General features: G+C 42.7%; 1 protein-coding gene across 5 annotated transcripts in view; it reads right to left on the reverse strand.

Annotated features, from left to right (window-relative positions):
* Positions 1-25905, reverse strand: part of RUNX2 (RUNX family transcription factor 2) — a 157064-nt gene that overhangs the window by 58551 nt on the left and 72608 nt on the right. For 2 of the 5 annotated variants that reach the window (XM_088162516.1, XM_014872922.2), the window contains one exon: positions 9078-9690. The exons of the other annotated variants lie outside the window; for them this stretch is intronic. In XM_088162516.1, the coding sequence (XP_088018642.1) occupies positions 9212-9690 (479 nt within the window). In that variant the 3' untranslated portion in view covers positions 9078-9211. Of the gene's footprint in view, positions 1-9077; positions 9691-25905 lie in introns of those variants that run through there. 5 annotated transcript variants of the gene reach the window in all.

Here is a 25905-nt window from a genome sequence, read left to right on the forward strand (position 1 = left end):
CATACTTTTTTTTGGCTTATTCTCCTGGTGTGCTCATCTTAACAGAAATCAGCTGTTTTCCTCACTTTTACAGTATTTGCAGAAGAGACTTTAGCATCTGGCCTGGCTATTATTAAAAGATGAGAGCATCCTGCTCTTTTAGGAGAACACCACTACTGGTAATAAACGGACAAAGATCCTTTGCATCCAGGTTTCCTGAGATCTGTCTGGATTATTTGGGTTTTTTATCCCTTCTGCTGCAGCCTGTCCTTCTTATTTCCTCATGTTTGCCAACCAGCCTCACACGTCCTGGAACGGGGATAAAAATTGTGTTTTCCTGGAAGAAGCTGTCTCAGAGTGTTTGGATGTAGCAGCATCATTGTCAGCTACAAAGGACTTCTTTGGAAATCAAAAAGTAAACAAGCTGTGGGGAGTTGAGGAGCTGCCTTAGTGTTTAGGCTTTGATTTCATATTTAATAGTGCCCTAAAGTCACAGGCTGGAGGAATAATCACAGCACCTTCCAGTACCTAAAGAGGCTCCAAAAGAGATGGAGAGGGACTTTGGACAAGGGCATGGAATGACAGGACATGGGGAGTGGCTTCCCACTACCAGGGGGCAGGGTTAGATGAGATACTAGGAACAGATTCTTTGCTGTGGACCAAGATGATCTTTAAGGTCTCTTCCAGCACAAAGCATTCTGTGATTCTATGAATACAGCTGAGGGGGAAAGGAGAGGTCACTAAGCACTGGAGCCTTAGAGATATGCAACAAGGTTTTAAACCCTTACTGTGTGCTCAAAGTCAGAGGCACAGACACACCAAACCCTAATGCAGATGCTGGGGAAAAAGTCACCAACTGCACTTTGGAAGGTTGGAGGTGGATATCAGGAGAAGATGGAATGCTCCACTGAAGCCCTGGCTTTATCTCCATGCTTAGAAGACACCAAAACTTGCTGGGTACAGCTGTGCTGAGAGGATGTGGTGGCTGTGGTCCTGCATGGAGCCTTCCTTGAGCCAGGAGACCAATGGAGACTCCTTCCCTTCACTCAACCAGCACTACAATGACCCTTCATTGATTACACCCACACTTACGGGTAGGAAAATGCCGCTTCCAAAACCGCGGGATATTAATAGAGAGACTTCAGCTGATCTCTCCTGGCGTAATCACCATCTGAATTTGGCCTCGTGGCAAGCATTAATCACTGGCAAGTTGCTGCGGTGTATCAACTTTAACATGGGCTGTTTGCTTTTCTCTAAGTGTTGGGACATCCCACAAGATCCAGCTGCTCATCCCGAGCGAGCGGCTGGGAGGGAGCGGCCAAGGGCTGCCCCCACGGACTGCAGAGATCTCTGCTTTGCTTCCTGCCCCACCACAAATCCTGAGTAAATCTGTTGAGGCAGCACAACTTGGCCTTAGCTCCGCATTGTTATTTGACCAGATCAGCAGTCTGGAAACTGGGTCATTTTTTTCTAAACATGTGGTTTAGAATTGTGCTGCTTCAAAGGACACTATCCAATGGTGTGAGACCAAGCACAGGATTTGTAGTAAAAAAAGCTAAACAACAACAACACTGACAACCAAAGTTCAAATATCTTTGTAAACACAGAGTCCATAAGACACCCTGACACAGTAGGGAAATGACAAAATCCCTCATCTATATTTAGGGAAACTGAGATATTGAAAGCTGTCTAGAGAATCACAGATGATACTGAAATTTCTCATCTACAGAAGTAAAACTAATTTGCCTCATATTTAGAAGTTCTTACAAGTATACTTGTAGGGATTTTTTAAACTCTCACACAACTGGAATAGGGAAATTCAAGCCTGCTTGTTATTTGGGTAACATAGTCAACACTTGAAATGCAGGTTACATCTTCACTAAGTAACATATGCAATAAATCTGCACAGGAGTAGCAAGGCAAGCCTGAGAACTTCAATTTTAAATATGTTGTACATCCCAAGTTATTTGTTTGCACTGCATCAGATCACCAGAAGCTTTTGGAAGTTTGAGCTTTGCTCTCTTTCTATCTCATGGTTTTATCTGTTACTGGTGCCAACAGTTTCCTATTCCCAGAGGGGTAAATGCTGAGATTCCCCCCTCCAAAGTCACACAAGTATCACAAAGAGTCCTCATGGGAACATCTCCACACATCCCAGGCTGACATTGCACCAGTAGATCTAAAGAGAAAAGATAATCACAGAAGGCCCAAGCTAAATATTTAATTTTTTTTGCTTTAAGCTTGTGCTAAAACTTTTCTTCAATATGTTCAGTAGAAATGCTCAACCTGCTCCCAGTATTTTATGTCACAGTTGTCCCCATCACCTGTCCAAGGATTATGCATTTCTAACAGATTTTATAATTTTTAACCCATCCAACAAATGTTTCTAGTGAATAATGCTCTTGGGCTGTCCTCTGTAAGCATTCATCCAAGTGGTGAGTGCCTGAGCTGGACACCCTCACTGCACCCCTACCCAAAACATGTTCTGTTGTGACCCCCCACAAGCTGCAAAACACTGATCATCTGTGAGAGATTACCCAGGGGAGAAATTTCACCCCAAAATATCAATGCATTTCCTCCTGATGATGCAGAAGGTAACTAGGCAGTTCATGTCAATCCTTGGACATATAACTGAGGTTATTTCCTTCTTTTCCCCAATAAACAGCTTGATGAATGTTTTATTTGGTGTCAGAACAGGGTTTGGTGCTGAACCATAAAGTCAGACCCTGCTTCTTCTCACACCCACCTCTCCCAAAGAGCTTGTTTCAGGCACAAAAAAGGCTGATTTAGGCCTGTGGCTGCTCTGAGCTCTTCCAATGTTGCTCATAGCCACAGGAAATTAAAAAGTTAAGACCGAGGCCAGCAGGGAGAGGCAGTGTACGATTGCATAGGACCAGCAAGGCCAGACTCCAGTGATTCAGAGCTGGTGTTCAAATCTCACAACCCAAACTCAAGATGCTATTTATTGACACCAAAAGATGGGGGAAACAACAGTCACCACACTTGCAGGAAACGTCCCTAACTCTTGTCTCCTAAAGAAGTTTGAGTCTTATTTGCCCCCACCACTCCTCATGTCTCTGTATAAGGCTGTCCTCCATGCTCACCACTGATGGTAACTTGCCTCCTGAGTGATTGATTTCTTTGCTAAGGCAAAAGAGTTGCATTCTTTAGCCACAGAGTAAACAAATCAAAAAATCAAAACCAACATCCCCAGCATGAAGTTCAGCAGGAACTACTGTACTGGATCAGAGGGATGGTTTGGCTCTGTCAGCCCTTGTGCTGACCATGTCTGCTGTAGATATCCCAGAGAAATGTACGGAGGCCAACAAAAACTGATCTTTAAGGTCTCTTTCAACCCAAACCATTCTATGATTCTATGAAAAGAGAGATCACTGTAACTCCTCAGTAACCTGCCTACGTATGAGTTTAATCTTGTCCAGCCTCTTTATTCAGATTTCATTTAGCTCAATATGTGTTCTCCATACAGTCACACAAGCAGTTTTTATCTCAGTAGCAGGCAGCTCCCAACCTGCCTCACAGGCCCATGGGATAATTTGGAAAGGATCATAGGAGGTCTCCAGATCAACCTCCTGCTCAAGCAGCCTCAACTTGGAGGTGAGACCAGGTCGTTCCATGCTTTACCAGTTGGGTCGTGTAAATCTCCAGGAAGAGAAGTGCCACAATCTCCCATGGCACCTGTTCCAGCACTTCATCATACAAAATGGAGAAAAAAAAGTTTATTTTCATTGATGAGAATCTGGATGAAGTGACCATGAAAGCAGGACTATAGTGAAGGTCCCTCTGAGCAGTGAGTAGCTGACATGGGTTAATCTGTGTGCCAGAGGGCAGCAGAAAGTCTTAGCACTAATGCTTATAGCATGAGTCCCCCACAAAACAGTTCCTATAGTAACTCACCATGGAACATTGTTTGGTTTGCTTGGTTCCTTACTCTTGGATCAAGCTTCCCTACAATCAGGACTTAGATTAGGAGCTGGAATGAGCTCCCAAAATCAGTATCAGTGACATTTAAACTTCAGAGTAAAAGGTTTCTCTAAACCATCAGAACCTCACACCTCTCTGTGCTATTATTTCTCTTTCACAGACTCAAGAAATAGCTAAAAAGGATAAGAACTTACTATGAGACCAGGCACAGGCTTGCACACAACTCCTGTCCTCTCCTCCTGCAGACTGCCTTGGGTGAACTTAACCTCACCTTCATTAGCTGCATCTCCTCCTACACCTGACACTAAGCTGGAGGAAAAATAGCCTCCTCCTTCAGTCCCCTCCCAATCCATACATCTTTTGCTGCTTGAAAACTATTCTTGCCTCAGGCCATGCAAATCACAAGATTATCTGTGACTGCATTCCTCAGGTCTGACCAGGAAGAGGTGGGGATAGCTCAACTCCCATCATAGAAAAGCATCACAAATCCAAATCTCTCCCTCTCAGTTTAGAAATCTATCCCAAATTTCCCTGATAATGCCCTGGCTAATGCCAGTTGTTTGGTTCCACAGTTAATGACCTAGCAAGACGAACAAGACCAGTTTGCTCTTGCCTCTAAGAAACACAACTTTTGATAATTTGCAGTCTCAGGGAAAGAAGCAACATTTGAGATCAGGTTTAGAAGGTGTCTTTCACCACCCAAGGGCCTGGAAACTTGCTTTTTATATTTAGTTGAAAATTCAGGCGCTGCAGAAATTGATGGGTCAGCCACAGATGGCCTGATCCCATGTCCTACCATGTGCTTGTTTACCCTGCCTGGTGCCAAGAAGAGACAAGGAAGAAAAAGAAGCTTAGAAGAACATTAACAAAAAAAAAAAAAGCCATTTTATTGAAAATGAAATTAAAACTTCAAATTAATATTACAATCATGAGAAAATGCCAAACAATTCAATTTACAGTTGCAACATACAATACAAATAGTCCCTTTGAAGTTGAAGTAAACTGATCCACAATCATCGTCTGTGGCATAAAGCAGAGTGTGTTTGTACAATATGTGCATGAAAAGCAAATCTTGGGTGACAGCATTTGAAAAAATAAAAAATTAAAGCTTGTATTTACACAAAATGCTACAAATATTTTGTTCCAGCGGAAATTCAAGATTGGTAAAGCATATTTAACAACAAAAAAAATTGGAATGTCACTCATATTACCTAAAGTTACTGTAAAAGTATGGTTTTGGCTGATATACTTAAAAGTACTGCATTAAAAAAAAGCAAAGAGTTATCTGTAAACATGGAAGTAAACAAACATCTAAAAAAACGTTCTCAGAAAATGTTAAACTGAAATGCATTCTATTTAAAAACAACAAGAAATTCAGGGGGGCATAGAATGGGGCTTCTTTGAGCTCATGGCTGATCCAGGTTTAATTATTGCTTTTGCTCATGGCTTGCTGCTGCTGCAGCCCAGCGCGGGGCTGAGCCTTGCTTTGCTCAGGGTGAAAGTGCAAAATTCTCCCCACTTCAGATGGTACCTGTGGAAACTGGTAAATCTTTGCTCAGGGGACTGCTGGCAACAAAGGTTCAATGCTAAGAAAGACACAGCAGCTGGGCTTTTAAAGGAAACGATAAATGCCACGTGAATGATGCTGTGGGATAAATAATTTGCTTTACTCTTCTGTCCTGACCCACTGCACCCCATCTGGTTACGCTTAGAAGGAGAGAGAAGAGGATTTAATCCTCCCTTCGGCAAAAGGGACATTGTGCCTGTTGTGCTGGAAGTAAGTCTTTGGTAGGATAAGAGAGCTGGAAGGTAAAATAAAGGCAATTTCTTTTCTTTTGATCTGTGACCAGTGCCAAAGATTGCCACTGCCCGGAGGGAAGGGCTGTCGTACCTTTGAGAAAACTCCATTCTGTGATGCCAAGCACCTCAAAAGAGCTCAGATAAATTGATATGATTCACTACATAGCACCGGTTGGGTCTGAAAATCTGATTCAAGAGCATTTCCAAGTGAACTTGAAAGCATTTTCTGAAAGCTCTGATGAGCATCTCTGCCTCAGCCTGTACAACTCCCTCCATGATCAGCCTGATGTTCCAGGACAGATTTTCCAAAGGCACCAGGAGGGTTCAGGAGCATGGGGGTCTACTGAAAGTCAAGGGGCTGGTGCTCCTCTGTCCACAGGTACTTAGAAAATCCTTTCCTTCCTATCTCAAGCAGGCAGAGCCAGGTCAGACGAGGGCACGGATCGACTGGATCAGGCACGCACACCTCGACTGGGCGGAGAAAACATTTTCAACGTTTGTCCCTAAAGGTCCAGTTGAAAAACCGCGGGGACACAAACAGAGTCCTGTCGGTATTGGGCAAAACAAAAGTCTGGTCTGTGCTGGATTTATCCAGAAACAAAAACCAAGTGCTTGAATTTTACAACAAAGTCTTAAGGAAAAAAAAAAAAAAAGAAAATCTGGGTTGCTGCCTGCAGCCACTCTTAACAACATTTCAACACAAAAGCACCCTAAAAATTACTTAATATGCATACAGTAAACCTTAAAAAGCCCTTCTCAGCAATAACAAATAATGTACAAATATAGTACCTTTTATTAAATAGGAAACAGCTTGCACTGGCAGTACATCTCTTTTTCTCTTGCTTACTAAACAAAACACAAAACTGAAATGTGTAACCAGACACTGGTTTTTTAAGTGCTGCTGAGACTAACAAACGTTACTTTACAGTTACAAATAAATGGACAGTGGTATGCTTCAAGCTACCACAAACCAACAATAAATAGAATCAATTACAGCTTCCATCTTTGAAGGAAAACTAAGTATTAGAAGAAAAACAAAGTGTCTTACTTATACTTTAAGCATACTTGGTATACAACCTTTAGAAGGCAAAGACTTTATTAATTTATTATTTTTAAGAGCACGTCATCACGCAGATTGGAGGGACGTACCATGCTAATGGCAGCTCGTTTAACAGCTTCGCTGCTAGCGAGCAGTGAGGGTGGTGTCTGGCTCTGTGTGGCTGTGCCCAGCCTTGATTTACTGCCCTGCTTTGGAGGTAGCCAAAGATCACCTAAGGAGCAGCTTGGAGGAGGCTGCGGGCAGCGGTGACTGAGCCAGTGGAAGGAGGGAGCTTTGGCCAAGCCCACTGGCACGTGCCGAACATCCCGCTAAGCCAGGCTTAACACCTGCTTGGGGAGAGTGTGGGGAGGATGGCTCAGCTCCCACCACGTCCAGCCAATGCCATGTCACCTCCCTGCTTGCCATGGCAGCCCTGGGCTGGCCAAAACTGGGGCCTCTCTGCGGGGTAGTTTGGCCACAGACAGGCTGGGGGTTGGGTGCAACCTGCTCTGTTTATACCAGCCCTGGGAGCCCCAGGATGGCTTTGAAGGTGAGTTTCTGTCTTCTGTGTGGGCAGAGGTGAGAACTGCTGCCCTTGTGCTCGTCCCTCTAACATGGGCAACAGCCACATCAGCTTCAGAGCCACCACAGCATCCGCACGGCTCCCGCATTTAATGCTAACGGGTGGTGACTCGCTACCAGGCAGTTTCTGTCTCAAGTTTGAAACCTTTTAATTCCACCGAGTGGGCTGAAATTGCAAGGGGAGGGGAAAATGTTTCACCATTTCCCCCTTAATCCCATTTCTGAGATGCTTAACAATTCATCTTTTGCAAAATACGGGCTTTGAAATGGTTTTGATTTTTCTTTGGGAAAAAAAAACCCTGTCGAAATCTAAATTATGCTGCAAAATAGGCCATTTTAAATATGAATCTTTTCAAATTTTGAAGTTCTGAGAAAAAATCCTTGGAGAAGAAGAAATTAGGGGAAGGGTGGAAAATATTTCATCCTTCCTACCATTTTTCCAGTGTCTCCACAACTGCTGATTAAAAGGCAAGACTGTGTCGAAGGCAACCAGACAGCTAATAAAAATATTTTAAACACAATATTTCCTTCATAAGTTATATAAAAAAAGATCCTACATCCAAAATCATTTGATGTGGATGCATTTAGGTTGGGTTTGTTGTTTTTAAGTCACATTGTAAACAGGTTCACACTGGAACTGCTTTTCAGAGTTGGGTAAAGGTCTGAGGTTTACACTATTGCAGAAATGTAATTAAAAAAAAAACAAAAAAAACCCCAAAAAACACTTTTAGAGACCGAAGTCAATATATCATTACATTAAGAAACGTTTAAAGGGTCCAAATGTCATTAAATAATTATAAATATTCTTTTAAACTTAAATGATGATTCATGTTAGCAAACAACCTCAAATTTTACACATTTATAATTTAAAAAAAAAATAAAAGAAAGAACATAGCCGAACACAAATACTATGTATACCATTTTGGCTCTAGTAATATATATTGCCATTCTCATATTTTGCATAAGTAATAACATTTTGTTTTTTTGTTTTTCAAGGTTTTGGTTGTTATTTTTGGTTTTTGGCTAATCGAAGGCAAAACGAACGGATACAAAAGCAAAAAGGAAACCCCGGGGTTGGCTCACCTAACTTGAAAACTCATTCTCTTTAAGTACCCAAAAGCAAACCAAAAAAGCAATGAACACAGAGAAATTCCAACCGTTATTCCCAGCAAGGCTCGGACAGAGTTTTTTGGGACAGCTGTTTTCGTCTGAATGGGTCATAGCAAAATGGAAGCAACTTGCTCTTTGCTTTTTATGTGCACCAATACAAACCAGGTGAATTGCACTACAGGTGTGGAGAGGGTCCCATACGTTGTATGATTGCAACTGTATCTGGAGTTCATGGTTAGTTTTGGTTTTTTATTAAAATAAAAGGGAATGCAGCCTTTGCCTTGCATCACCATGTTTCTCCTGATAGCCAGGGAGTCCGTTCTCTCCTTGTTGGCAAAAAGTACTCACTAGTTATTACAAAACTCTAGGGGGGAAAATAAGAAGGAAAAAATTCCAAAAAAAAAAAAAAAAAAAGGAGGGGGTGAATTTCTTTGTGTGTGTGTGTAGAAAGTACATTTTAAATATAAAACAAGGTAAAATGGTTCCAAGAGAAAAAAAAAGCAAATATGTGCTTTGATTCACATAATCTGAAACATGGGTTGTGGTGTGTTGGTAACTCTTGTATTATTTATGGCCATTATCATCCCATCTACACAGTTGCACATATTGGTAAAATCTGTTTTAAAAAAAAAGAACAAAAAAAAAAAAACAAAAAACCCAGGCACTTCGTAGTTAGTCGACCGTTTGGTGGTTTGGTGTTTTTTTGGTTTTTTTTTTTTTTTTTGGCTTGCGGAGGTCGGGCCGGCTACAGAAGAAATCTCAGTACGGCCTCCAAACGGACTCATCCATCCTGCCACTAGAATTCAAGACGGTTGGGGAGCTGCTGTGGCTGCCATCCGCCTCCACCCCGTCACTCTGGGTGGGCAAGTTAGGGTTTAGCAGTGTGCTGCCGTTGGACGTGGTGGTGCACGGCGGGAGCATCCTGGAAGGGGAGCGGTCCCCTCCCGGCACCATGGGGAACTGGTATGATCCTGACGAAGTGCCATAGTAGAGATATGGAGTGCTGCTGGTCTGGAAAGGTCCACTTTGGTTTTGGGAAGAGCCGGGGTAGGGTGGTGGTAGGTAGGTGTGGTAGTGAGTGGTTGCGGACATACCCAGTGACATGCCTGAGGTGACTGGCGGTGTATAGGTAAAGGTGGCTGGATAGTGCATTCGTGGGTTGGAGAAGCGGCTCTCAGTGAGGGATGAAATGCTTGTGAACTGCCTGGGATCTGAAAATGGGCCCAGCTCTGAAGCACCTAAAAAATTATAACAAAAGACGGGGGAAAACAATTCTGTAAATACCATTTTTTGTATCACGTGATGATAGAATTTTACTTTTCTAAGATAACCCACTTCTTTTGGCCCCCAAGAGAATAGCAGATCATATCAAGCAACACATTGCAAGGAACAGAGTCATATATCTGTCTTCTAGAAGCGCTGGGCCAAACTCATCCCTGGTCTAACTCCACTGATGCCAATGGAGGGAGCAGTATTGCCAACCTGAAGTGTTCAAAGGTCATGAGTCAGGTTGGGGGGAAAAAAAAAATCTCAAAAATCAAAAGATTGAAAAAAAAAAGCTAAAAAAAGAAAGGGGTAAAAAGAAATATTGATAAAATCAAGAGATTTTAAAAGAGCCAAAAAAAGAAACGTAGACTTGGAGTTGATTTGCCTTCTGGTTTCAGAGTTTTGAGGGTTATGTGTCTCTGTTTATTGCTCGAACCTCTTGAGAAACTTAGGTGTGGTTGCACTCGAAAACTGAGATTCCCACCTCAGCACAGGCTGTCAGGAGCTCGGATTTCCAGAAAAGCAGAAATCACTGTGCAACTTGTAGTAAAGCTACAAGAGCTGGCAACACCAAGTTAACTGCACCACTGACACCAGGGGAGTTACACTGGGGGTGACTAAGACCCACTTCTTGCCTTAAATCAATTTATTTAGGTGAGAAACCGCTCAGCTGCTTCTTTTGGCTAAAAAACAGTTTGCTGCATCTGAAGGATGGACAAGGCCATTGAGCTGATAGCAAAGATGCAGGTTTTACTCTTCAGAGAAGTTGATGGAAAATTACAAGCCCAACACTCTTTTTGCCATTGAAAAAAAATTTGTTTTCGCATGTAGTCTCTGCAGTCTGGTTGAAAAAAAAAAAAAAGACCACACAGTTTATGACTACTGTGAACGTCTGGATGGTAACGCTGTGAATTGGAGTCTAACGCAAAACAGGGATGGGTAAACTCATTTTGCCTAATTTCTAATCCCACATCAAACACCCAAAGCTTTGGAGCAGAACTGGAAAGCAAACGTTAGCTTGGTGATGTGCTTAGGAGACTGTGGGATGGACAGGAGCAGAAGACAAAGATGGTGAAAGCTCGTACTGGGAGCCAGAAGAGTGGAAAACAAAGAGAGTGTGGGAAAAGGACAGAGGAAAGAGGGAAAGCCTAAAGAAGAAGTACAGAGCAGGAGGAAGCAAATGCAATGGCCAGTATGCAGTAAACACATACATTTATACAGAGCTGAAAACAGCAGGGTATAAATAAAGGGGGAAAATGATGAAATGAAATGGACCCTCCCTGCACTTCCCAGCTGACTCTCCTACAGCTTTACAGCCCTCCAGATCCAAGGGTTCACTCACCTCTTTGTCAGTCTGCTGAACCTAACTAAAAGGAAAATATGGCATCTTCTAGATACCAAACCGATGTGCTAAACACTGAAATGCTCTGTGTATCCTCAGTTTTAAATGAAGAAATTATTTCCCTTGCAGACAGGCTTCAGATCTGCCCTGCTGACACTGCTGTGTAAAAGAAAGGTCTCTCCAGCCCTTCTGTTCCTGGTCCACTCTGCTATAAGCAGCAGACTCAACCGCCTCTGCCACCCTGTGTGGCACATTTTGGGATTTAAATCACTACTCTCACCTGTTCTCCCAGCTCAGTGAACCCATGCCTACAATGATATTTAAAAGCAGCAGTGGGGCAAAGCTCAGACACAGTTTGGGCTCAGGCTGGAGGACCTGGCCCACAGCCAGCCAAGCCTCCAAATCAGCCTGAAACCTGGGGATTATAATCCTCCATCTCTGACAATATTGAGCACAGAGCTTTAAGTGGGCAGTAAAAGCCCATTCTAAACTCTGATGACAATGTGATTACTATTATCTTTATCTGGGACTGAATCAGTGACCTATGGGTGAATGGGTCTGTCTCCATCATCAACCCCCTCCAACCACAGCGCCCTGGAATGTAATATAACTTGTACCTTTACAGCAAACACTCTACTACTTTATGCAACTTCTTTCGTTCCCAACTGCAAACAATAGCCAGAGGCAATACCACCCAGATTCAAAGCTGTAATTTTGGAACACTATCCTTTATATTGTGAACAGGTCTGATATGTATCTGGAAATATAAGGTTAGAATATAATTTCCCCAGCTGCTCAAAATACTGAGTTTCAATCTGCTACTGCTTATTCTCTTTTTTTTTTTTTAATGTATTGTTATTGCAACTCTCCCAGCATGAACAGAGTTGCTTTTAGTTTATCCTGATAGAAGCTAAACAAGACTTCTACAATCAAAGGTGGAATTTGTGTGAGTCTAAGGGTATAGAAGAACACTGGTATTTTTGGTTTCTTTGCAACCAATACTTCTTTTCTTAATACAAAGGTCTCCACACGGTTTTACAAATTAAAAGGCAATCTCCCTTTCTGAGCTAGATCCAAATATTATCTTCATGGGTGCTGCCAAGAGGTCATGTCTGTGTGGAATGACTGGGAATGTGCACACCACACGTAGGCATTTCAAATGTGAGGCTGAAGACCTCCTTATGTACCCTAGTAAATCCACACTTGTTTGTTTTTACTGTTGCTTGTAAAGCACAATCTTATTTACCCAAAGGCCAAACACCCATGACCCTGTCTTATCTCACTCATGGCTGTGTCTGCACAGCTCCTGCCCACTCACTTCTCCAACTCCCCTTTTGCCCAAGTGCCTTTTGCTGTCTCCATAACTCCCTGCACAGGGCTGCAATTTGTTCCCAGCTTTATTGTGTATCTCCATTGTGTAAAGATATTTTTAAAGATCAGAAAAAGCTCTCTGTTCTAAAGTTTCATTTCTAAGGGAAACTTACTAAAAGGTCAGCTCTAAACCTCAGCTTCTTGCCAACCTCACTGCTGTTCAATCTTGCTGATGCATTTTCACTCTCCTCCTCCTCCTTTCTCTGTGCTACCTCCTTATGTTAAGGTTGATTTTGGTTCTAACTTGGAAACCCCAGACATGGATTCATTTATACATGTTAAGCTCTTCGCTGGGCTGGGAAGAGAAATAGTTCTACTGGGTATGGCACCCATCTTTGTATATCTAGCTGTGCACAAACAGTGATGTGGATCAGCAATATAGTAACATGACAGTGCAAGTATATAATTCGTAATATAATAACTATAATATTATACTAATTTATTTATTCCTCTCCCGGGGAGGATTAAAATTTTATGGTAATTTTTCCTCCGTCAGAGCAAGAAAACCATTTGCATCTGCGAATTCCCACTCTCGTGATAACTTGCACTAAATGGGTGAAGCATAGGCCCTCTGCCCTACATCATGGCCACCACATTGCAAAACAACACTTGTATAAAGAGAAGAGACTTTATTTTGTGCCACCAGAAAGAGAGACACATCAAAGAACACAGCAAGTGATCTTCTCCTATACAGTCTCATCAGCTGACTGGGTTTAACAATAAAAAAGAAAATTAGAAAAAGGTGTATTTTTGAAAAAAAACAAAACCAAAACACTTTACATCTGAATAAGTCCAGGTTGAGCTACTTTTAAATTTTCTAGGCTGATTCCTTCCTAACATAGCCTGGCACTCCAGTTTTCTGAGAGCTAAATGTTTAGAACAGAAAAGTGGTCATGTTAATATGCCAATATATATGCTAACATCCCAGATTCAAGAATACTGCTCCAGTGTGTTTCATATTTAGAATAAGAACAATTAAAATTCCATGTGGTTTCACTTATTTTGATGCAGAAGCCTCATTAAAAACCCTAGACCTGGGCATTTGCCAGCAGCCAGCTCAAATTGTTTTGCATTCGCGCTTAAAACCAAATTTTACCTGTTGCAGCTTTGCAGCTCCACCATTCACAGCTGCATGTTTGCCAAGGTAATTTCTCTTTTGCAGTTTACAGATTCCAGCTAGTGCCAATTAATACTCAGGTCTCAATTAATAAGCTGCACTTGTGGTTTGCAGAAAATCAGGCAACAAATTTCTGTCAGGTTTACAGCACTTCGGCCAATCATTCCCAATTATTAAAGATCATAATGTACTGTGGACAGATTAACTCCTTGTAGGTACAGCCAGCTGACATCTACTTTAAAGAGTTACAGGATATTTTTATAACTAAAAAATATTACAATTTGTTTTGTTATTTAATGCTAGAAGGTCACAAACAAAAAAAAAAAGTCCCCTTGGCTTATTGCATTTGTTTCATAGGGAAATTTCTAGCCCATTAAGTCAATGCAGAATCTTTTGATGCATGAAACCAGAGTAATGCTGTATTCACTGAACAGTCTGTCTCTAGGAAATTCAGCAACATATAGTTAAATTTATTTACCAGTAGCTAAATGATTCCCTTGTGTTTCAGGGAACTTCAGTGTTAAGACATTTGCTAAAGTCAAAGCTAGGTTTTGTGGGGTTTTGTTCAACAGTTCAATTCAGGCTGGGACATTGTACTAATTGACCCATTAAAATAGTTTTTTCCTTCCCCAACATCTACGTCTCTGAATTATAAGTGCAGCCTGGATTACTTACAGCTGATAATATCGCCTTGGATGAAACATGCCACACACTTCACATGATGAGACGATTTCAGTCTCTTACAGCTTTGCCAAACTTTAAATGTTCTGGCTGAAATTGTCCATGCTGGGCGTCTGTCTCAGACTAAATTTTGATTTATGCATTTATTTGTTTTTAAAATTTCAGCTGAAACTCTTCTGCTGGGAAAAATACATTGTTTTACCAATCTTAAACTCCGAGGAGCCTTCCTTTGAAAATCTGTACCAGTTCCATGCTTTGAAGTAAGGACTTGAACTTTGGAATAGGAGTGGCTTTTTTTGTGAGAGATGTTGCCATGAAAATCCAGCCAAATATGAACAAATCATAAGCACTCTGACTAAAAATGGGCAGAAGAGTCTGTGCCCCTACAAAGACACTTGTCTAGAGACTGGAATGAAATCCAGGAGTCACAAGTCCTAGCATTTTTTTCTGCAAGCATTGCTGAAACACAGGGACATTGCCACCTGTCCCCATGCCAGCCTAATAGAGGATCAGTCCATCGATGGCTCCGTTCTTTGGGATGGCAGACCCTGAGTGAAAGGAGACCATGTGGGTGTTCGAATAACATTGCAAAGTAAAATTTGGGAAGGTGGGGTTACTTGGGGTTTAATTTTTTTTAGAAATCTGAGAAACTATAAACATAACCAGAGGCAAACAAAGGGATATTATTAAGGTTACCATGTGAAGAGTGAGAAACTTTGGAAACACCAGCATTCAAGTTACTTCTCCAAATGCACTATGACGAAGCATTCAGCTACATAAGATGCTATTCTTTTCTCATTACCCTGGCCAAGGTGGCCACCCCTGGAGATGTATCTGAGTTGAGGAATAGAGAAGACCGTTGTCTATATATTCCCCAGATCCACTGCTCCAAGAAATCAGAAGGGGTGAAGTGAACAAGGCGAGAGAGACCCAATTATTTCCTGAGTTAACTGGATTTTATATGTGTTTCTGCCACATGGCTCCTACATGACTCAGTTGAAATGTCTCCAAATCCCATTTTCACTTCCCTCATTTTCTGTGTGCAGCTAAGATGTTGGCTTCTGATTTGCACGTGCGCTAAACATTCCCAGCTGCAGCTGAAGCCAACGGGATCACAGGTCTGAGCACAAGGATACAGACAGAACTGAAATGGTGCTGTAGGTGACACACAGAGGGTGCACTGAACGACACAAGACCTTAAGGTCAATCTCATTTCTCTTTCTTGGGAATATCGCACCACAGTGAACTGCATACAAATGCTATGGCAGAAATATTAAAGCAAAGCCAAGCAAGAAATTAAGGATTACTTCTTCAGAGCAGCACTTAATGCTCTGCAATAAGCAAGGCCTGAGGAAATGCAAAGAACAAGAAGCAAACAAAATATTGAAGAGCTGCTCATTAAGTTAGCACTGTCCATCCTGTGCACTGAGACAGGAATCCCGTGGGAAAAGTATCATGTGATCCTGTAATTAAAATTTTTAATATAATGCATAAGCAGAATGAGACTGATTTAAAGTTGCACAGGCAATGTAAGTACTGAGATTTTCTAATTTCTGAGCTCCTGGTTTTGCCAGTCTGAAGGATTCTTTGCAGTGTGTTTTAATGGGGGAGTGATTATTTTCCATCTGGATCTCTTTGGGTTTTTCCCCAGCATCCTTCTGTGTCAGGGGGACAGTGTTATTTTGCTCTTCATTTTGTTAAATTCTTGTTCCATGTGTCTCCTAATAAGTGTTTCTTGAATCACAGACAGCATCATCTTTCTGCTTTCTTCTAGGCAAGCCTCTGTCTCTCCAAAGCTGCTGTACCACCTTCCCTCTGGATGCCACTGTAGAATAGAGCTTGGGACTGCAATTCCCAGGGATCCCAAAACACCTCCTCCTGTATCTACTCCTTATTATAGCTGTTAGGTCCTGATCCCACAAACCCACACTGGTGCTCAGCTTCATGTTTGGAGCTCAGGGACATTCCTCCCACACATCCAGCAGCGAGTGTCTAAGTGCTGGGAGGGTGAGGACCATGCACCACCACAGAAATAATGCACCAGGCTTCTCCCTCTTTGGTTTACTTTCTGGATGGGCATGTGTCATGTTTGGAACCATTTAATGATATGATATGTTTCTAAATGCTCTTTTCCCTCCTTTTAGTTCAGGACAAAAAAAAAAAAATTAAACAGCATTTGACTTTTTTTTTTTCCCCTCTATTTCCCCTCTCCAGGTCACCCCGAAAAGGTCTCCTGGCAAACAATAGCTGCAAAAAAGGTGTGAACTGGTCCCTCCTCCTCTTTTCTTCACCTCAACAAGGTGTTAACTTCAAGGCCTAGTTGGGACCATTTAAACAGCAACATTATTAAGCACAGCAGTCTCACAAAAGTCGGAGAGAGGAAGGAACACTTTAACCCTTTCAGAACCTCACACACAGCAGGGGAGACCCTAATTCCAGTGCATCCCTTCTCATAGTTCCTCAGTACCCCAGTTCACACCGTAAACTGCACACTGGTGCCTCCTGGTATTTAGGTAACAGGTCTTTGGCACCTAAAATACCACGAATTAATTTGCAGATAGATGTTTTCACTGAATTTATGGCGCTGCACCTAAGCCCTTTGCTGGGAGAAACACCCCATAAATAACATAGTTAGTAGTGATCATTAAAGTACCACTCGTGCAAATAAAGGAGAGCATTTCTCAAACAAAGATGTTATATTGCTTAACACCAAAATTGGAGTCTCTTTGCATTTCTTCAGCCCGGGCTCTGTCATTACCTGTCCTGCTCCCTCAATAGCATTTTTCTGCTGGATGAAGCTGCTTTTCTTAAGGCACTGAGGTCTTGCTGGGTGACATTATCCACTGAAACACAAGTGGCTGCTCTCTACACCCCCAGATATAGCTCATTTAAAATTAAGGGAACATCAACCGGTAAAATGTAACAACCCACCTCTCCTAGAAGGACTGCTGGGAGCAGAAATGAAGCTGTGGAAGCTTCAGCCATCACCATCTCATTTATAGACGCTGCCTGACTTATACAGCATTTATAAACCTTCTTAATGAGAACCACAGGAGGGGGACAAATGGTCACATTAGAGAAATAGATCCTGGGTTGGTGGTTGTGACCTGCCACCCGTGGATGCCTGTTGACCTGGTGCGATGGGTGGGGAGCCTCGGAACTTCTCAGCCTTTGCTATCTCATCTCAGTGACTCCAGTCTGGAGCTGTCACGGGCGATTCGGGTGGAAAGGAACTGGCAGTGTATCAAAAACCCCCTGCTTGTTTAAAGTCTCAGGCCATCTACATGCTGCACTGGAACCAAACAGTAAATAAAGTTTCCTGGAAATAAGTCCAGGAGCCCTGCAACGCCGCATGGCACAAACACGCACACGAGAGCGCGGCGCTCTCCGCTCGCTTCTCCCCAACTTCTCCTGCCTCAATTTCAGCCGTCGCTGCTTTTCACCAGCCGAAAGGCACCAGCAGGAACGCTTGAGGCTTTTCTTGGAGAGCAACCTCAGAGTGTTGTATACAGCAAGGGGGTGAAACCACAGGGCTGCGGAGCAGGAACGGCGATGGAGAGCAGCGGGACAGGAATCCTGAGTAAATCCAGTGAATGGGAAGATAATATACATCATGGCTCACAGGCTACTTTATTCCTTCTTTTTCTTTTTTTTTTTCTTTTCAGAAAAATGTGCCTTAACTGTCCAGTATAAATATTTGTTTCCAATGTTGTCATGAATTGTACTTTTCCACTGCATGCTACTAACTCAGAAATACCATCTGATCCTCAAGCAGACACAAAGGAACTATGTTTTGCTGGGACAGGGAAGGGGGGGAAGCCCTTGGCATTGCTCTGCTATTTCACCCTTTAAACCCCTCCTTTTCCCTCCCCATCCAAATTTTCCTTTCGCATCTTATTCAACTAATGGACATCTCTCCTGGGGACAGAGGATTCCTCGCTGCTTCTTGATTAAGAGTTTTTAAGAAGCCGTGAAGGAAGATATTCTTTGAAACTGGATCTACTGTAGGATAGGAGCCAGCACACAGGACACCGTGTCTTTCAGAGAGGGCCACACACAGTGCCACTCCAGTCATATGACTTCTCTGTCACATCCTGAAGCCATTTCCAGCTCGTGTGCGAGTTTGTACTCCCATTTAGAAAAGGATGGGATATATTGGGAACACACATATGGAAACACTTTCAGGGAATCAGTTTCCATGAAATCCATAATAAGCCAAGTGGCTTCAGATGTGGCAGTGTGCCTCAGATTAGCCAGAACAGAAAAAAATAAAAAAAGGGAAAAACGGGGAAAAAAAGGAAAAAAAAAAAAAGAGAGAAAAAAAAGAAGGAAAATTCTTCCCTTTCAGTCCTTATTTCAGTTTCAAGGGGGGAAATAAAGGGAAAAAAAAAAGAAAATTAGAAAATTAAAACCAACTAATGACTTATGGCTACCAAAACAGGGAGTCACAAAATAATACAACTAACAAGAGCACTCCTCCTCCCCCAAATAAGGACACTGCTATCAGCATTCCTGTAGCTCCCAGAAAGCTCTCCTGGCATCTGCCAAGCTCACATGGGGTCGGCAGAGTCGTGGCCCTGTCTGTGCCAGCCTTCATGTGTTGGGCAGGTGCCCACTGTCTGGTAACCTGTGCAAGCAATTTTTTCTTTCCCTTACAAATTTTCCTTCCTTCCCTTTCATTCCTGCCCTTCCAAAAGCTGCAACTCGGTGATAAACTGTCCATTAAGTTAATCTCCTGGAAAATGTTGTATTCAGAAGGGGATAGATATGCCCTGGATGAGGTTGGCTGTACCCAAGCCATACTAAAAGCAGCGTCTATTGTGGGATGCTGAATTTGGTTTGCCAGGCAGGCGGTGGATATCACCTGCCTCCTGTGCTTGGAGCCAAAGTTCAAGAGCAACTGCCAGGTGCTCTCACTGATGGGTACCAGAGAGAAGGAACAATCCCAAACAGCACAGAGAAGGGTTGGAGGCCATATCAGTGCCAGGCAGGAGGGAAGCAGCAGCTCATCCAAGCTGCCATGGTGCTGGAATAATCTTTGCACAGCTGAGGAAGTGGGAAGAAGTACAGATCAAGTGGCAGGAGTTCAAATGGGAACTGGAGAGATGCTACGTGCATCTCTACCACAGATACCTGCCTTTTTATCACAAAATAACCAGGAATTTGGCTGCTAATTGGGGCCGTATCCTACAAACCCTACTTTTCCTGACAAACAAATGACTCCACAAATAGTCCCTCTGTTTCCAATAGGGTAATTTGTGGTAGGAGGGACCACCCAACATGAGAGGATCAGGCCCTCCACTCCCTCGCTCTGCTGCTTGCTTCAAACTTCCACAGCCAAATGTGAACACAAAAAAATACCCACGGACTGCAAAGGCTTTTCCTCACTGCTGCTGGAAAAGCCCTGGACTGGGATGGCTGTGGAAAGGTCTCGTGTGCTATTAATATGATGCTCTTCCTGGCTTCTGCCGCCGAAACGGGGATTTGCCATTTGTTTCTCAGGCTGGTTCTTTCCACTCAAGCCCCGGCACAGTAACTAACTGAAAACTTCTGCATCAAGGAGAAGGTCTCTTTTAAAGTTTGGTTTGGCTTTGCTTTCAAAGAGTTGTCTGTATATTTTAGAATATGTAGAACTTGCCTTTGATTTAAACCTCGCTCTTAACAATAGACAAGAGACGATTTCTCTACTGAGCGATTTAAACAAAAACAAACATATTTTGGTTATTCGGCCTTGTTTCTCAAAACATTCTGTTTTCTTTTTTTTCCCAGAGAAAAATCAAACCCTACAAATCGTTACACTTCTGGCCAAAAAAATCTTAAATTCAGAAATGTAGATAATCCACTTTTTTTTGCCCTGAACAATACCGTACACAGAGAAAAAAGAGCACCTCCCCAGCCCCCAGACATCCATAAAACACGAAACCCCCTCATCTAAACAATTAAAACCATACTTTTCTCCTCCAAAATAACTTCTCCCTTCAAAGGACATTTTCAGCCTCAGTCCCTGTCCACAAGCAGGGCCGTGATGTTGATTTCTGGTGCTCCCCAGCACACAGTCCCGTGTCCCCAGAGGGGGAACAGCCTCACCTCGTCCTGCAGAGCCACAGGAAGGCGGCTGCTCGTGTTGGGAGCCAGGGATGCACAGGAGCAGCTGCTCCCAGGCAATGAGGACACCCAACCCACGGGACTTCTGGCTACTGGAGAAAGAAGAGGGGAGATACCGCGGAGGCATTTCCATCTTAGCTTAAGGATTTCAGCAGCAGGCACAATAACGCTGTTGGAGTGAAAACAGTGGAAAATAACTCACCTAGTGATGGCCAGAGTTTTTTCCCTTACAGTGAGAACACATTTCCCCCAAGTAACACAAACAGTAGTAACATTGGGCCCTGTGATAAAATGGTCAAACACGTCAGCATGACTCAAGACTCACTGGCCAAGGAAATTTCAGGAGGCTCAGGGTGAGAGGGAGCCCTGTGGGAAGAGCTGTGGGTGAGCACCAAGCTGAATCCTGCTCCCATGTCATGGGGCAGAGTCTGAACAACTTGGGGATGTCACAACCCTTGGCATGGCAGGAGCAAAGCTGTGGCTCTCTAGCCACAGAGTAGGACTTGCCACCATCTCCATGAGCTTCAGGAAGAAGGAGGAAAACCTTGCACACAACTGCTGGGCTGTTTTCACTGGAGCTGCTGCTTTCATAGCTAAGAGTCAAAAATACTGAGCTGTGTAAAGATCTACAGAGGTTTCAGTCCATGGATTTAGGCACTCAGTGTCTGTTTAGACACCAAGCTGCCACAAAATTCAGCAGAACACAGCTAAACATAGCCATAAAGCAGGGCTAGAGGCACTGTATCCCTTCTTATATTCATTTTAACAACATACAATTTTCAATCTTGTTAATAAAAGCTGTGTAAATCCCTCTGTATATTTTTTTCATTCCTTTCAGACCTAACCTGAGCTTCCTACTAAATTAAGGCAAACTACTGTAAGCAAAGTTTCAATCCATTATAAGATGGTCTACACAGCATCCCCATTCATCAGCTGAGCTGAAGCTTGAGCCAGCCCAACTCTGAACACCTCTAAATAAATGCTTCTTCTCCATAGTGCAAAGTCTGAATATGGGTTTTATCCTCCCAGGAAGGTGGTGATGAGAAAAAGAACAGACTTGAGTCTGTAACAGCTCACATCATAAACATGCTTGAGGCTGTTTGATGTACAGCCCCCTAGGCTATACCACTAGCAGCTCTTTAGACCATCAGTAGAGATTTACCTCAGATATGGTATCTTGGATTTTAAGTTCAGATCATCAATAGTGATTAAGAATAGAAATAGAAAGTCCAGTTAACCATTAAAGCTGTTTCAAGGGAAAATGGGCTTTGTTGTTGATTTGTTTTGTGAATTTGGGCAAATAGTTTGATTTTTCCCATGTAAATTTTGCTTACTATACAATGTATATTCCAATACTTATATTAGACAAGTGATAAAAGTTAGTAGTACAGTTTAGAAAATACTATGAAATCCTTTGTTGGAAAATGTTGTAAAGTTACAAATTCTAAAGGTAAAACCCAACAGACATTTTTTATAAGCTCTTCAATGGGTGAAGACATAGAAAAAGTGAAAGTCAGACAGAGCAAAGAGAATTTGACTTGAAATAAACGTCCATATGCAATCACGATTTCTGAGATAAAAAAGATGCATACAAAGTCAGCCTGAATTAGCACCTTCAGTTGTTTTCATGTGCTTGAGAGAGCAGCAGCAGAATTGCTTAAAACCAAACCTCCAGTGCATCTGCAGTGCAGGCCACTGAGAGCAGGAGCTGGCCCGGCTGAGCACCAGGCGCCAGCTCCAGCCCCATTGCGGCTGGAATGGGCAAGCAGCCTGTCCAAAAAACAGCTCCAAACCAGTCTGGCCCACCTACGTGGGCCAGGCCAAACGAGGAGCTGGTTGGGTTTGGACTACCCTTAAACCCAGCTTCCTATCTAATTTTGGAATCTAATACAGTGGCTCCCAATTCGGCTCCAGTGCTGCTTAGATCCTCCCTGTGCTCCTCTTCATCCATAAAAAAGAAAACAACACGGGCTGGCTTTTAGCAGGAATCAAAATGAAAACGAAAACAAACAAAAAATCCCTTTGGAGGGAGATATTTGAGAGAGGAAGAGGGAAGAAAGGGGAAAGAGAGGTGCCTTTTTCCCATTGCCAGGATTCCTGTGTGGCTCCTCCGGCCATGCCAGCATCCACATCACAGTTCCCGGGGACTTCCTCCGAGCAGCTGCTGTGAGATGCCTCTTCCAATGAGCCATTTCATCCTGGTCTTATGTTGCAGAGATTTCAGGTCAGCAGCCCTCCTGGTGTTTTTGAGGCACTTGCTTCCCTTCCTATTTGGCCAGCCAGTTACCTTTGCAGAAAGTCTATTTTTCGGTGGTCAGTCCCTAGACTGGATCCCAGGCCTTGCAAATTGCACCCTTGAGGGTATCTAAATGTTTATTATCTTTTTCATAGAGGTCCCTATACTTTCAAGGCTGACAAACCCTATCCAGCTCTAGTCTTCTAACTGCACTCAGATTAGCTATTTCTACTGTAATTAATTTTTTTGGCTGGGATTTCTTCTTTGGGACACAGTTTTATTTTTGTTTTCAGTGGTGACAACACACATAACTAGTTGGCTCCACTCAACAGGAATAATCTGCAGATGTTTGATCCTATTTCTCCAAACAGGAGCACAGATCATATGATCTTCCAAGATCTCTCTCAGTCCTATAAAACTGTGACACTACAGACCTATAGGAAATATAATTGATCAAGCAGCTCCTCTGGGGTTATTCCCATCTACATAAGGGTAAGGAGATTCACAGAGCTGTGTCAACAGCTATTAACATCTATTATTATTTTATTATATTATATACACACACATATATATATATATGTACATTCTGAATTTGAACTCCAGGGAAACTGAGTGCCTACTTTTGGCCAAGCTGAGAAGGTGATGGATGGTCCCTTGGCCTAACCTGAGCAACACTGTTTGCTTCTTATTACAAACTGTGACAAGCAGCTTTATCCTTTCTTTCCTACTTGTTCTGAAGCATGGAAGGAGGTGAAGAGCTACCTCAGAACCCTCCTTCAATTTCATTTTGCACTCCCTTCTGACCCCATTTACTACCTGGATCTAGTAAGGCTGTAGCCACTGCCATCACCTCGCTGGTTCCCTTCATGTTATGATTCCCTCTTGTACTGCGCTGCACATCTTGTAACCATCTGTACTGTACCTAAGAGTGCAAATTCATAGGGGACAGGCTGTTTTCCCTTTTTTCCTCCTCCTCTTTCATTGTATAGACCTTAGCACAAGGGGGATGAGACCTCCAGACACCATCACAATATAAACACTCTCAGCAGCCAGCGGTGATTCCAGCAGAGGTCCATTAGCTATTCCCAAATACAACTATTACCTTGATCACTGAACTGCACTGCTTGCAGGAGCCAAACCTGGATGCTCCAGCTAAAGCCAAAACCTCAGCTGATGCCTTGACAAGGGGACTGATCTCCAGTTTGTGGAAATATTTCAATCCCACGTTCAGCTTTCAACACAACACAAAACATCATTTCAGAGTAAAATTAAATATGGCAAGCTGTGTTTTTACAGACTTCTATCCAATAAAAATGATGTGCCTCATAGATTTGGTCCTGTACCTGTGCTTCAAACTGGTTTTCCAAACAAGCCCATTGTGCAGCCTAATTAATAAACTTAACCAAGATGGACATACCTTTAACTGCTGGCTTCATAATATTCTGCCAGTTCTAACCAGTATCTGTTTAATGGGAAAGGGCATTAAAAAGCAGTGATGCCTATGGATCAGACAGTGATAGCCCAGTTAAACATTAAAAATAGTGAGTGAAAACCACACATGTGGCATCACTGGAGCTTGTGTAGGGGCTTTTCATCTCAGCTAAATGAAAGAGGCTTTGTGGGTATTGCTTCTAACTCAAGCACACCACGTTTCACTGCTCACTGCCAGAGATTTGTGATGTTAAAAGATGGAAAGATTGCCATGAGATGCCCTAGCTTTCCATTTTGCTTTCAGAATTGATCCTTGGTTTAAATCCTTCAGGCTGGTGCTCCCCTTTCTCAGCATAGTTGCTTCTCTTTCTCACACAAGTCCAAGGAGGCTTCTTCTAGCTGCTATCCCAGCACTCCCAAATTACAAAGAAACATATTACAGCTAACACTCCTGGCTACCACAGGATAAAAGATCAAACGTATGATTAGAGAGGCCTTTGGGAATAAGGACTGGGAAGTTTGAAGATGATGTGGCTCAGACAGAGCTGAGCACACAGCACACTGACTCCTCTCCTCCTACAAATGCACCTTTAAACCACCACAAAATCCCCTGCATTAAGTCTATGATACCTCTTTCGACAAAACTAAACTTCTTCACACAACGAAAACTTTGCCTGGTCCAAGTAATCTCAAGAGATTAACACAGTTTCAACTGTCTATTTGCAAATTTGCTTGTGGAATAATTAGGATTGTGGAGAGCAAAGAGGCTGCTCTGGCTGGGTGTCTGTTCCCCAACAGGGCCACAGCCTCAGCTCTGAGCTTTGCTTTTGACACTGGAAACGCAAACTAAACCTGGGAGGAAAAGCCCCTGTGACTGTAGTTGTGTTTCTTAAAATGGAATATTAAACAGTGCAGGAAAACTAAGAGAGAACATGCATCCCACTGCTTTATTCCTTTATCACCATCTAGGATAGTGTGTGAGAAATTAAATTCATTTTGTTAGGACTTTGCACTTGGGCAAATACAAAGGCAGAAAAATTCCTAAAGGAATTGCAGAAGCCCACAAATTCAGTGAAAAATGCTTTCCCAGTGCATTTTTTCAGGTGGGTTGGAAAAATAGAGTGCCACTAGTAATTCAACCAAAAATAACACCTTTTCAGTGGATAGGGTAGGAGTTTGGAAAGGGAACTTCCGTTATTTGATAGATGATATCCAACTATAATCTACAGCAAACTGAATTGACCAAAATATTTTTTCACAGTCCCCCTTCAGATTCCTTGCAAGTCAAACCAGTTCTGTCACGCACCAGCCAGTTCCCTGTGGCTTCTGCCACCTCCCTGAGACCCACCACAGCCACCTCCTGTCCTACCCACCTCTCTCTACCTGTCACCAACACAGGAACCCACAAGAACCTCAGAAATCAAAATCGGTGCTCTGTTCTGGCAGACAAAGTTATAGCAAAGTTGTAGCAAGTTCAAGTGAGTGGAAACTAAAGTTAGACAAATTCAGACTGGTAATAAGACCCAAATTTCAAAGTGAAATTAATTAGCATCTGTAACCAAAGGTTGTGGTGGGTTTTGCTTCCCTGGAAATTTTTTTAATGAACTGAGTGTTTGGGCTTGCTTTTTTTCTCAAAAGTTGCCCTCAAGTTCAAATGAGAGCTAATTCAGGGAAATCTTACACCTGGGTTCAAAGCAGATGTTCACATGGACTTTACTGTACAATAATTGATGAATTTATATATCCGTGGCAATTTGCTTATGTTAAATTATTCTTCCCTGTGCCTCATAGATGAGGCTTCACCATTGCTAAAAATCCTCACACTCCACAAAAACTCCTGGACACTGCAGCACCATCAAGCACCACGTGGGTACAGGGCTGGGCTCTCCCTGAGGGGCCACTCC

This window comes from Sturnus vulgaris, chromosome 3 (assembly GCF_052056855.1).
Source record: "Sturnus vulgaris isolate bStuVul1 chromosome 3, bStuVul1.hap1, whole genome shotgun sequence".
In the NCBI taxonomy this organism is placed as follows: domain Eukaryota; kingdom Metazoa; phylum Chordata; class Aves; order Passeriformes; family Sturnidae; genus Sturnus; species Sturnus vulgaris.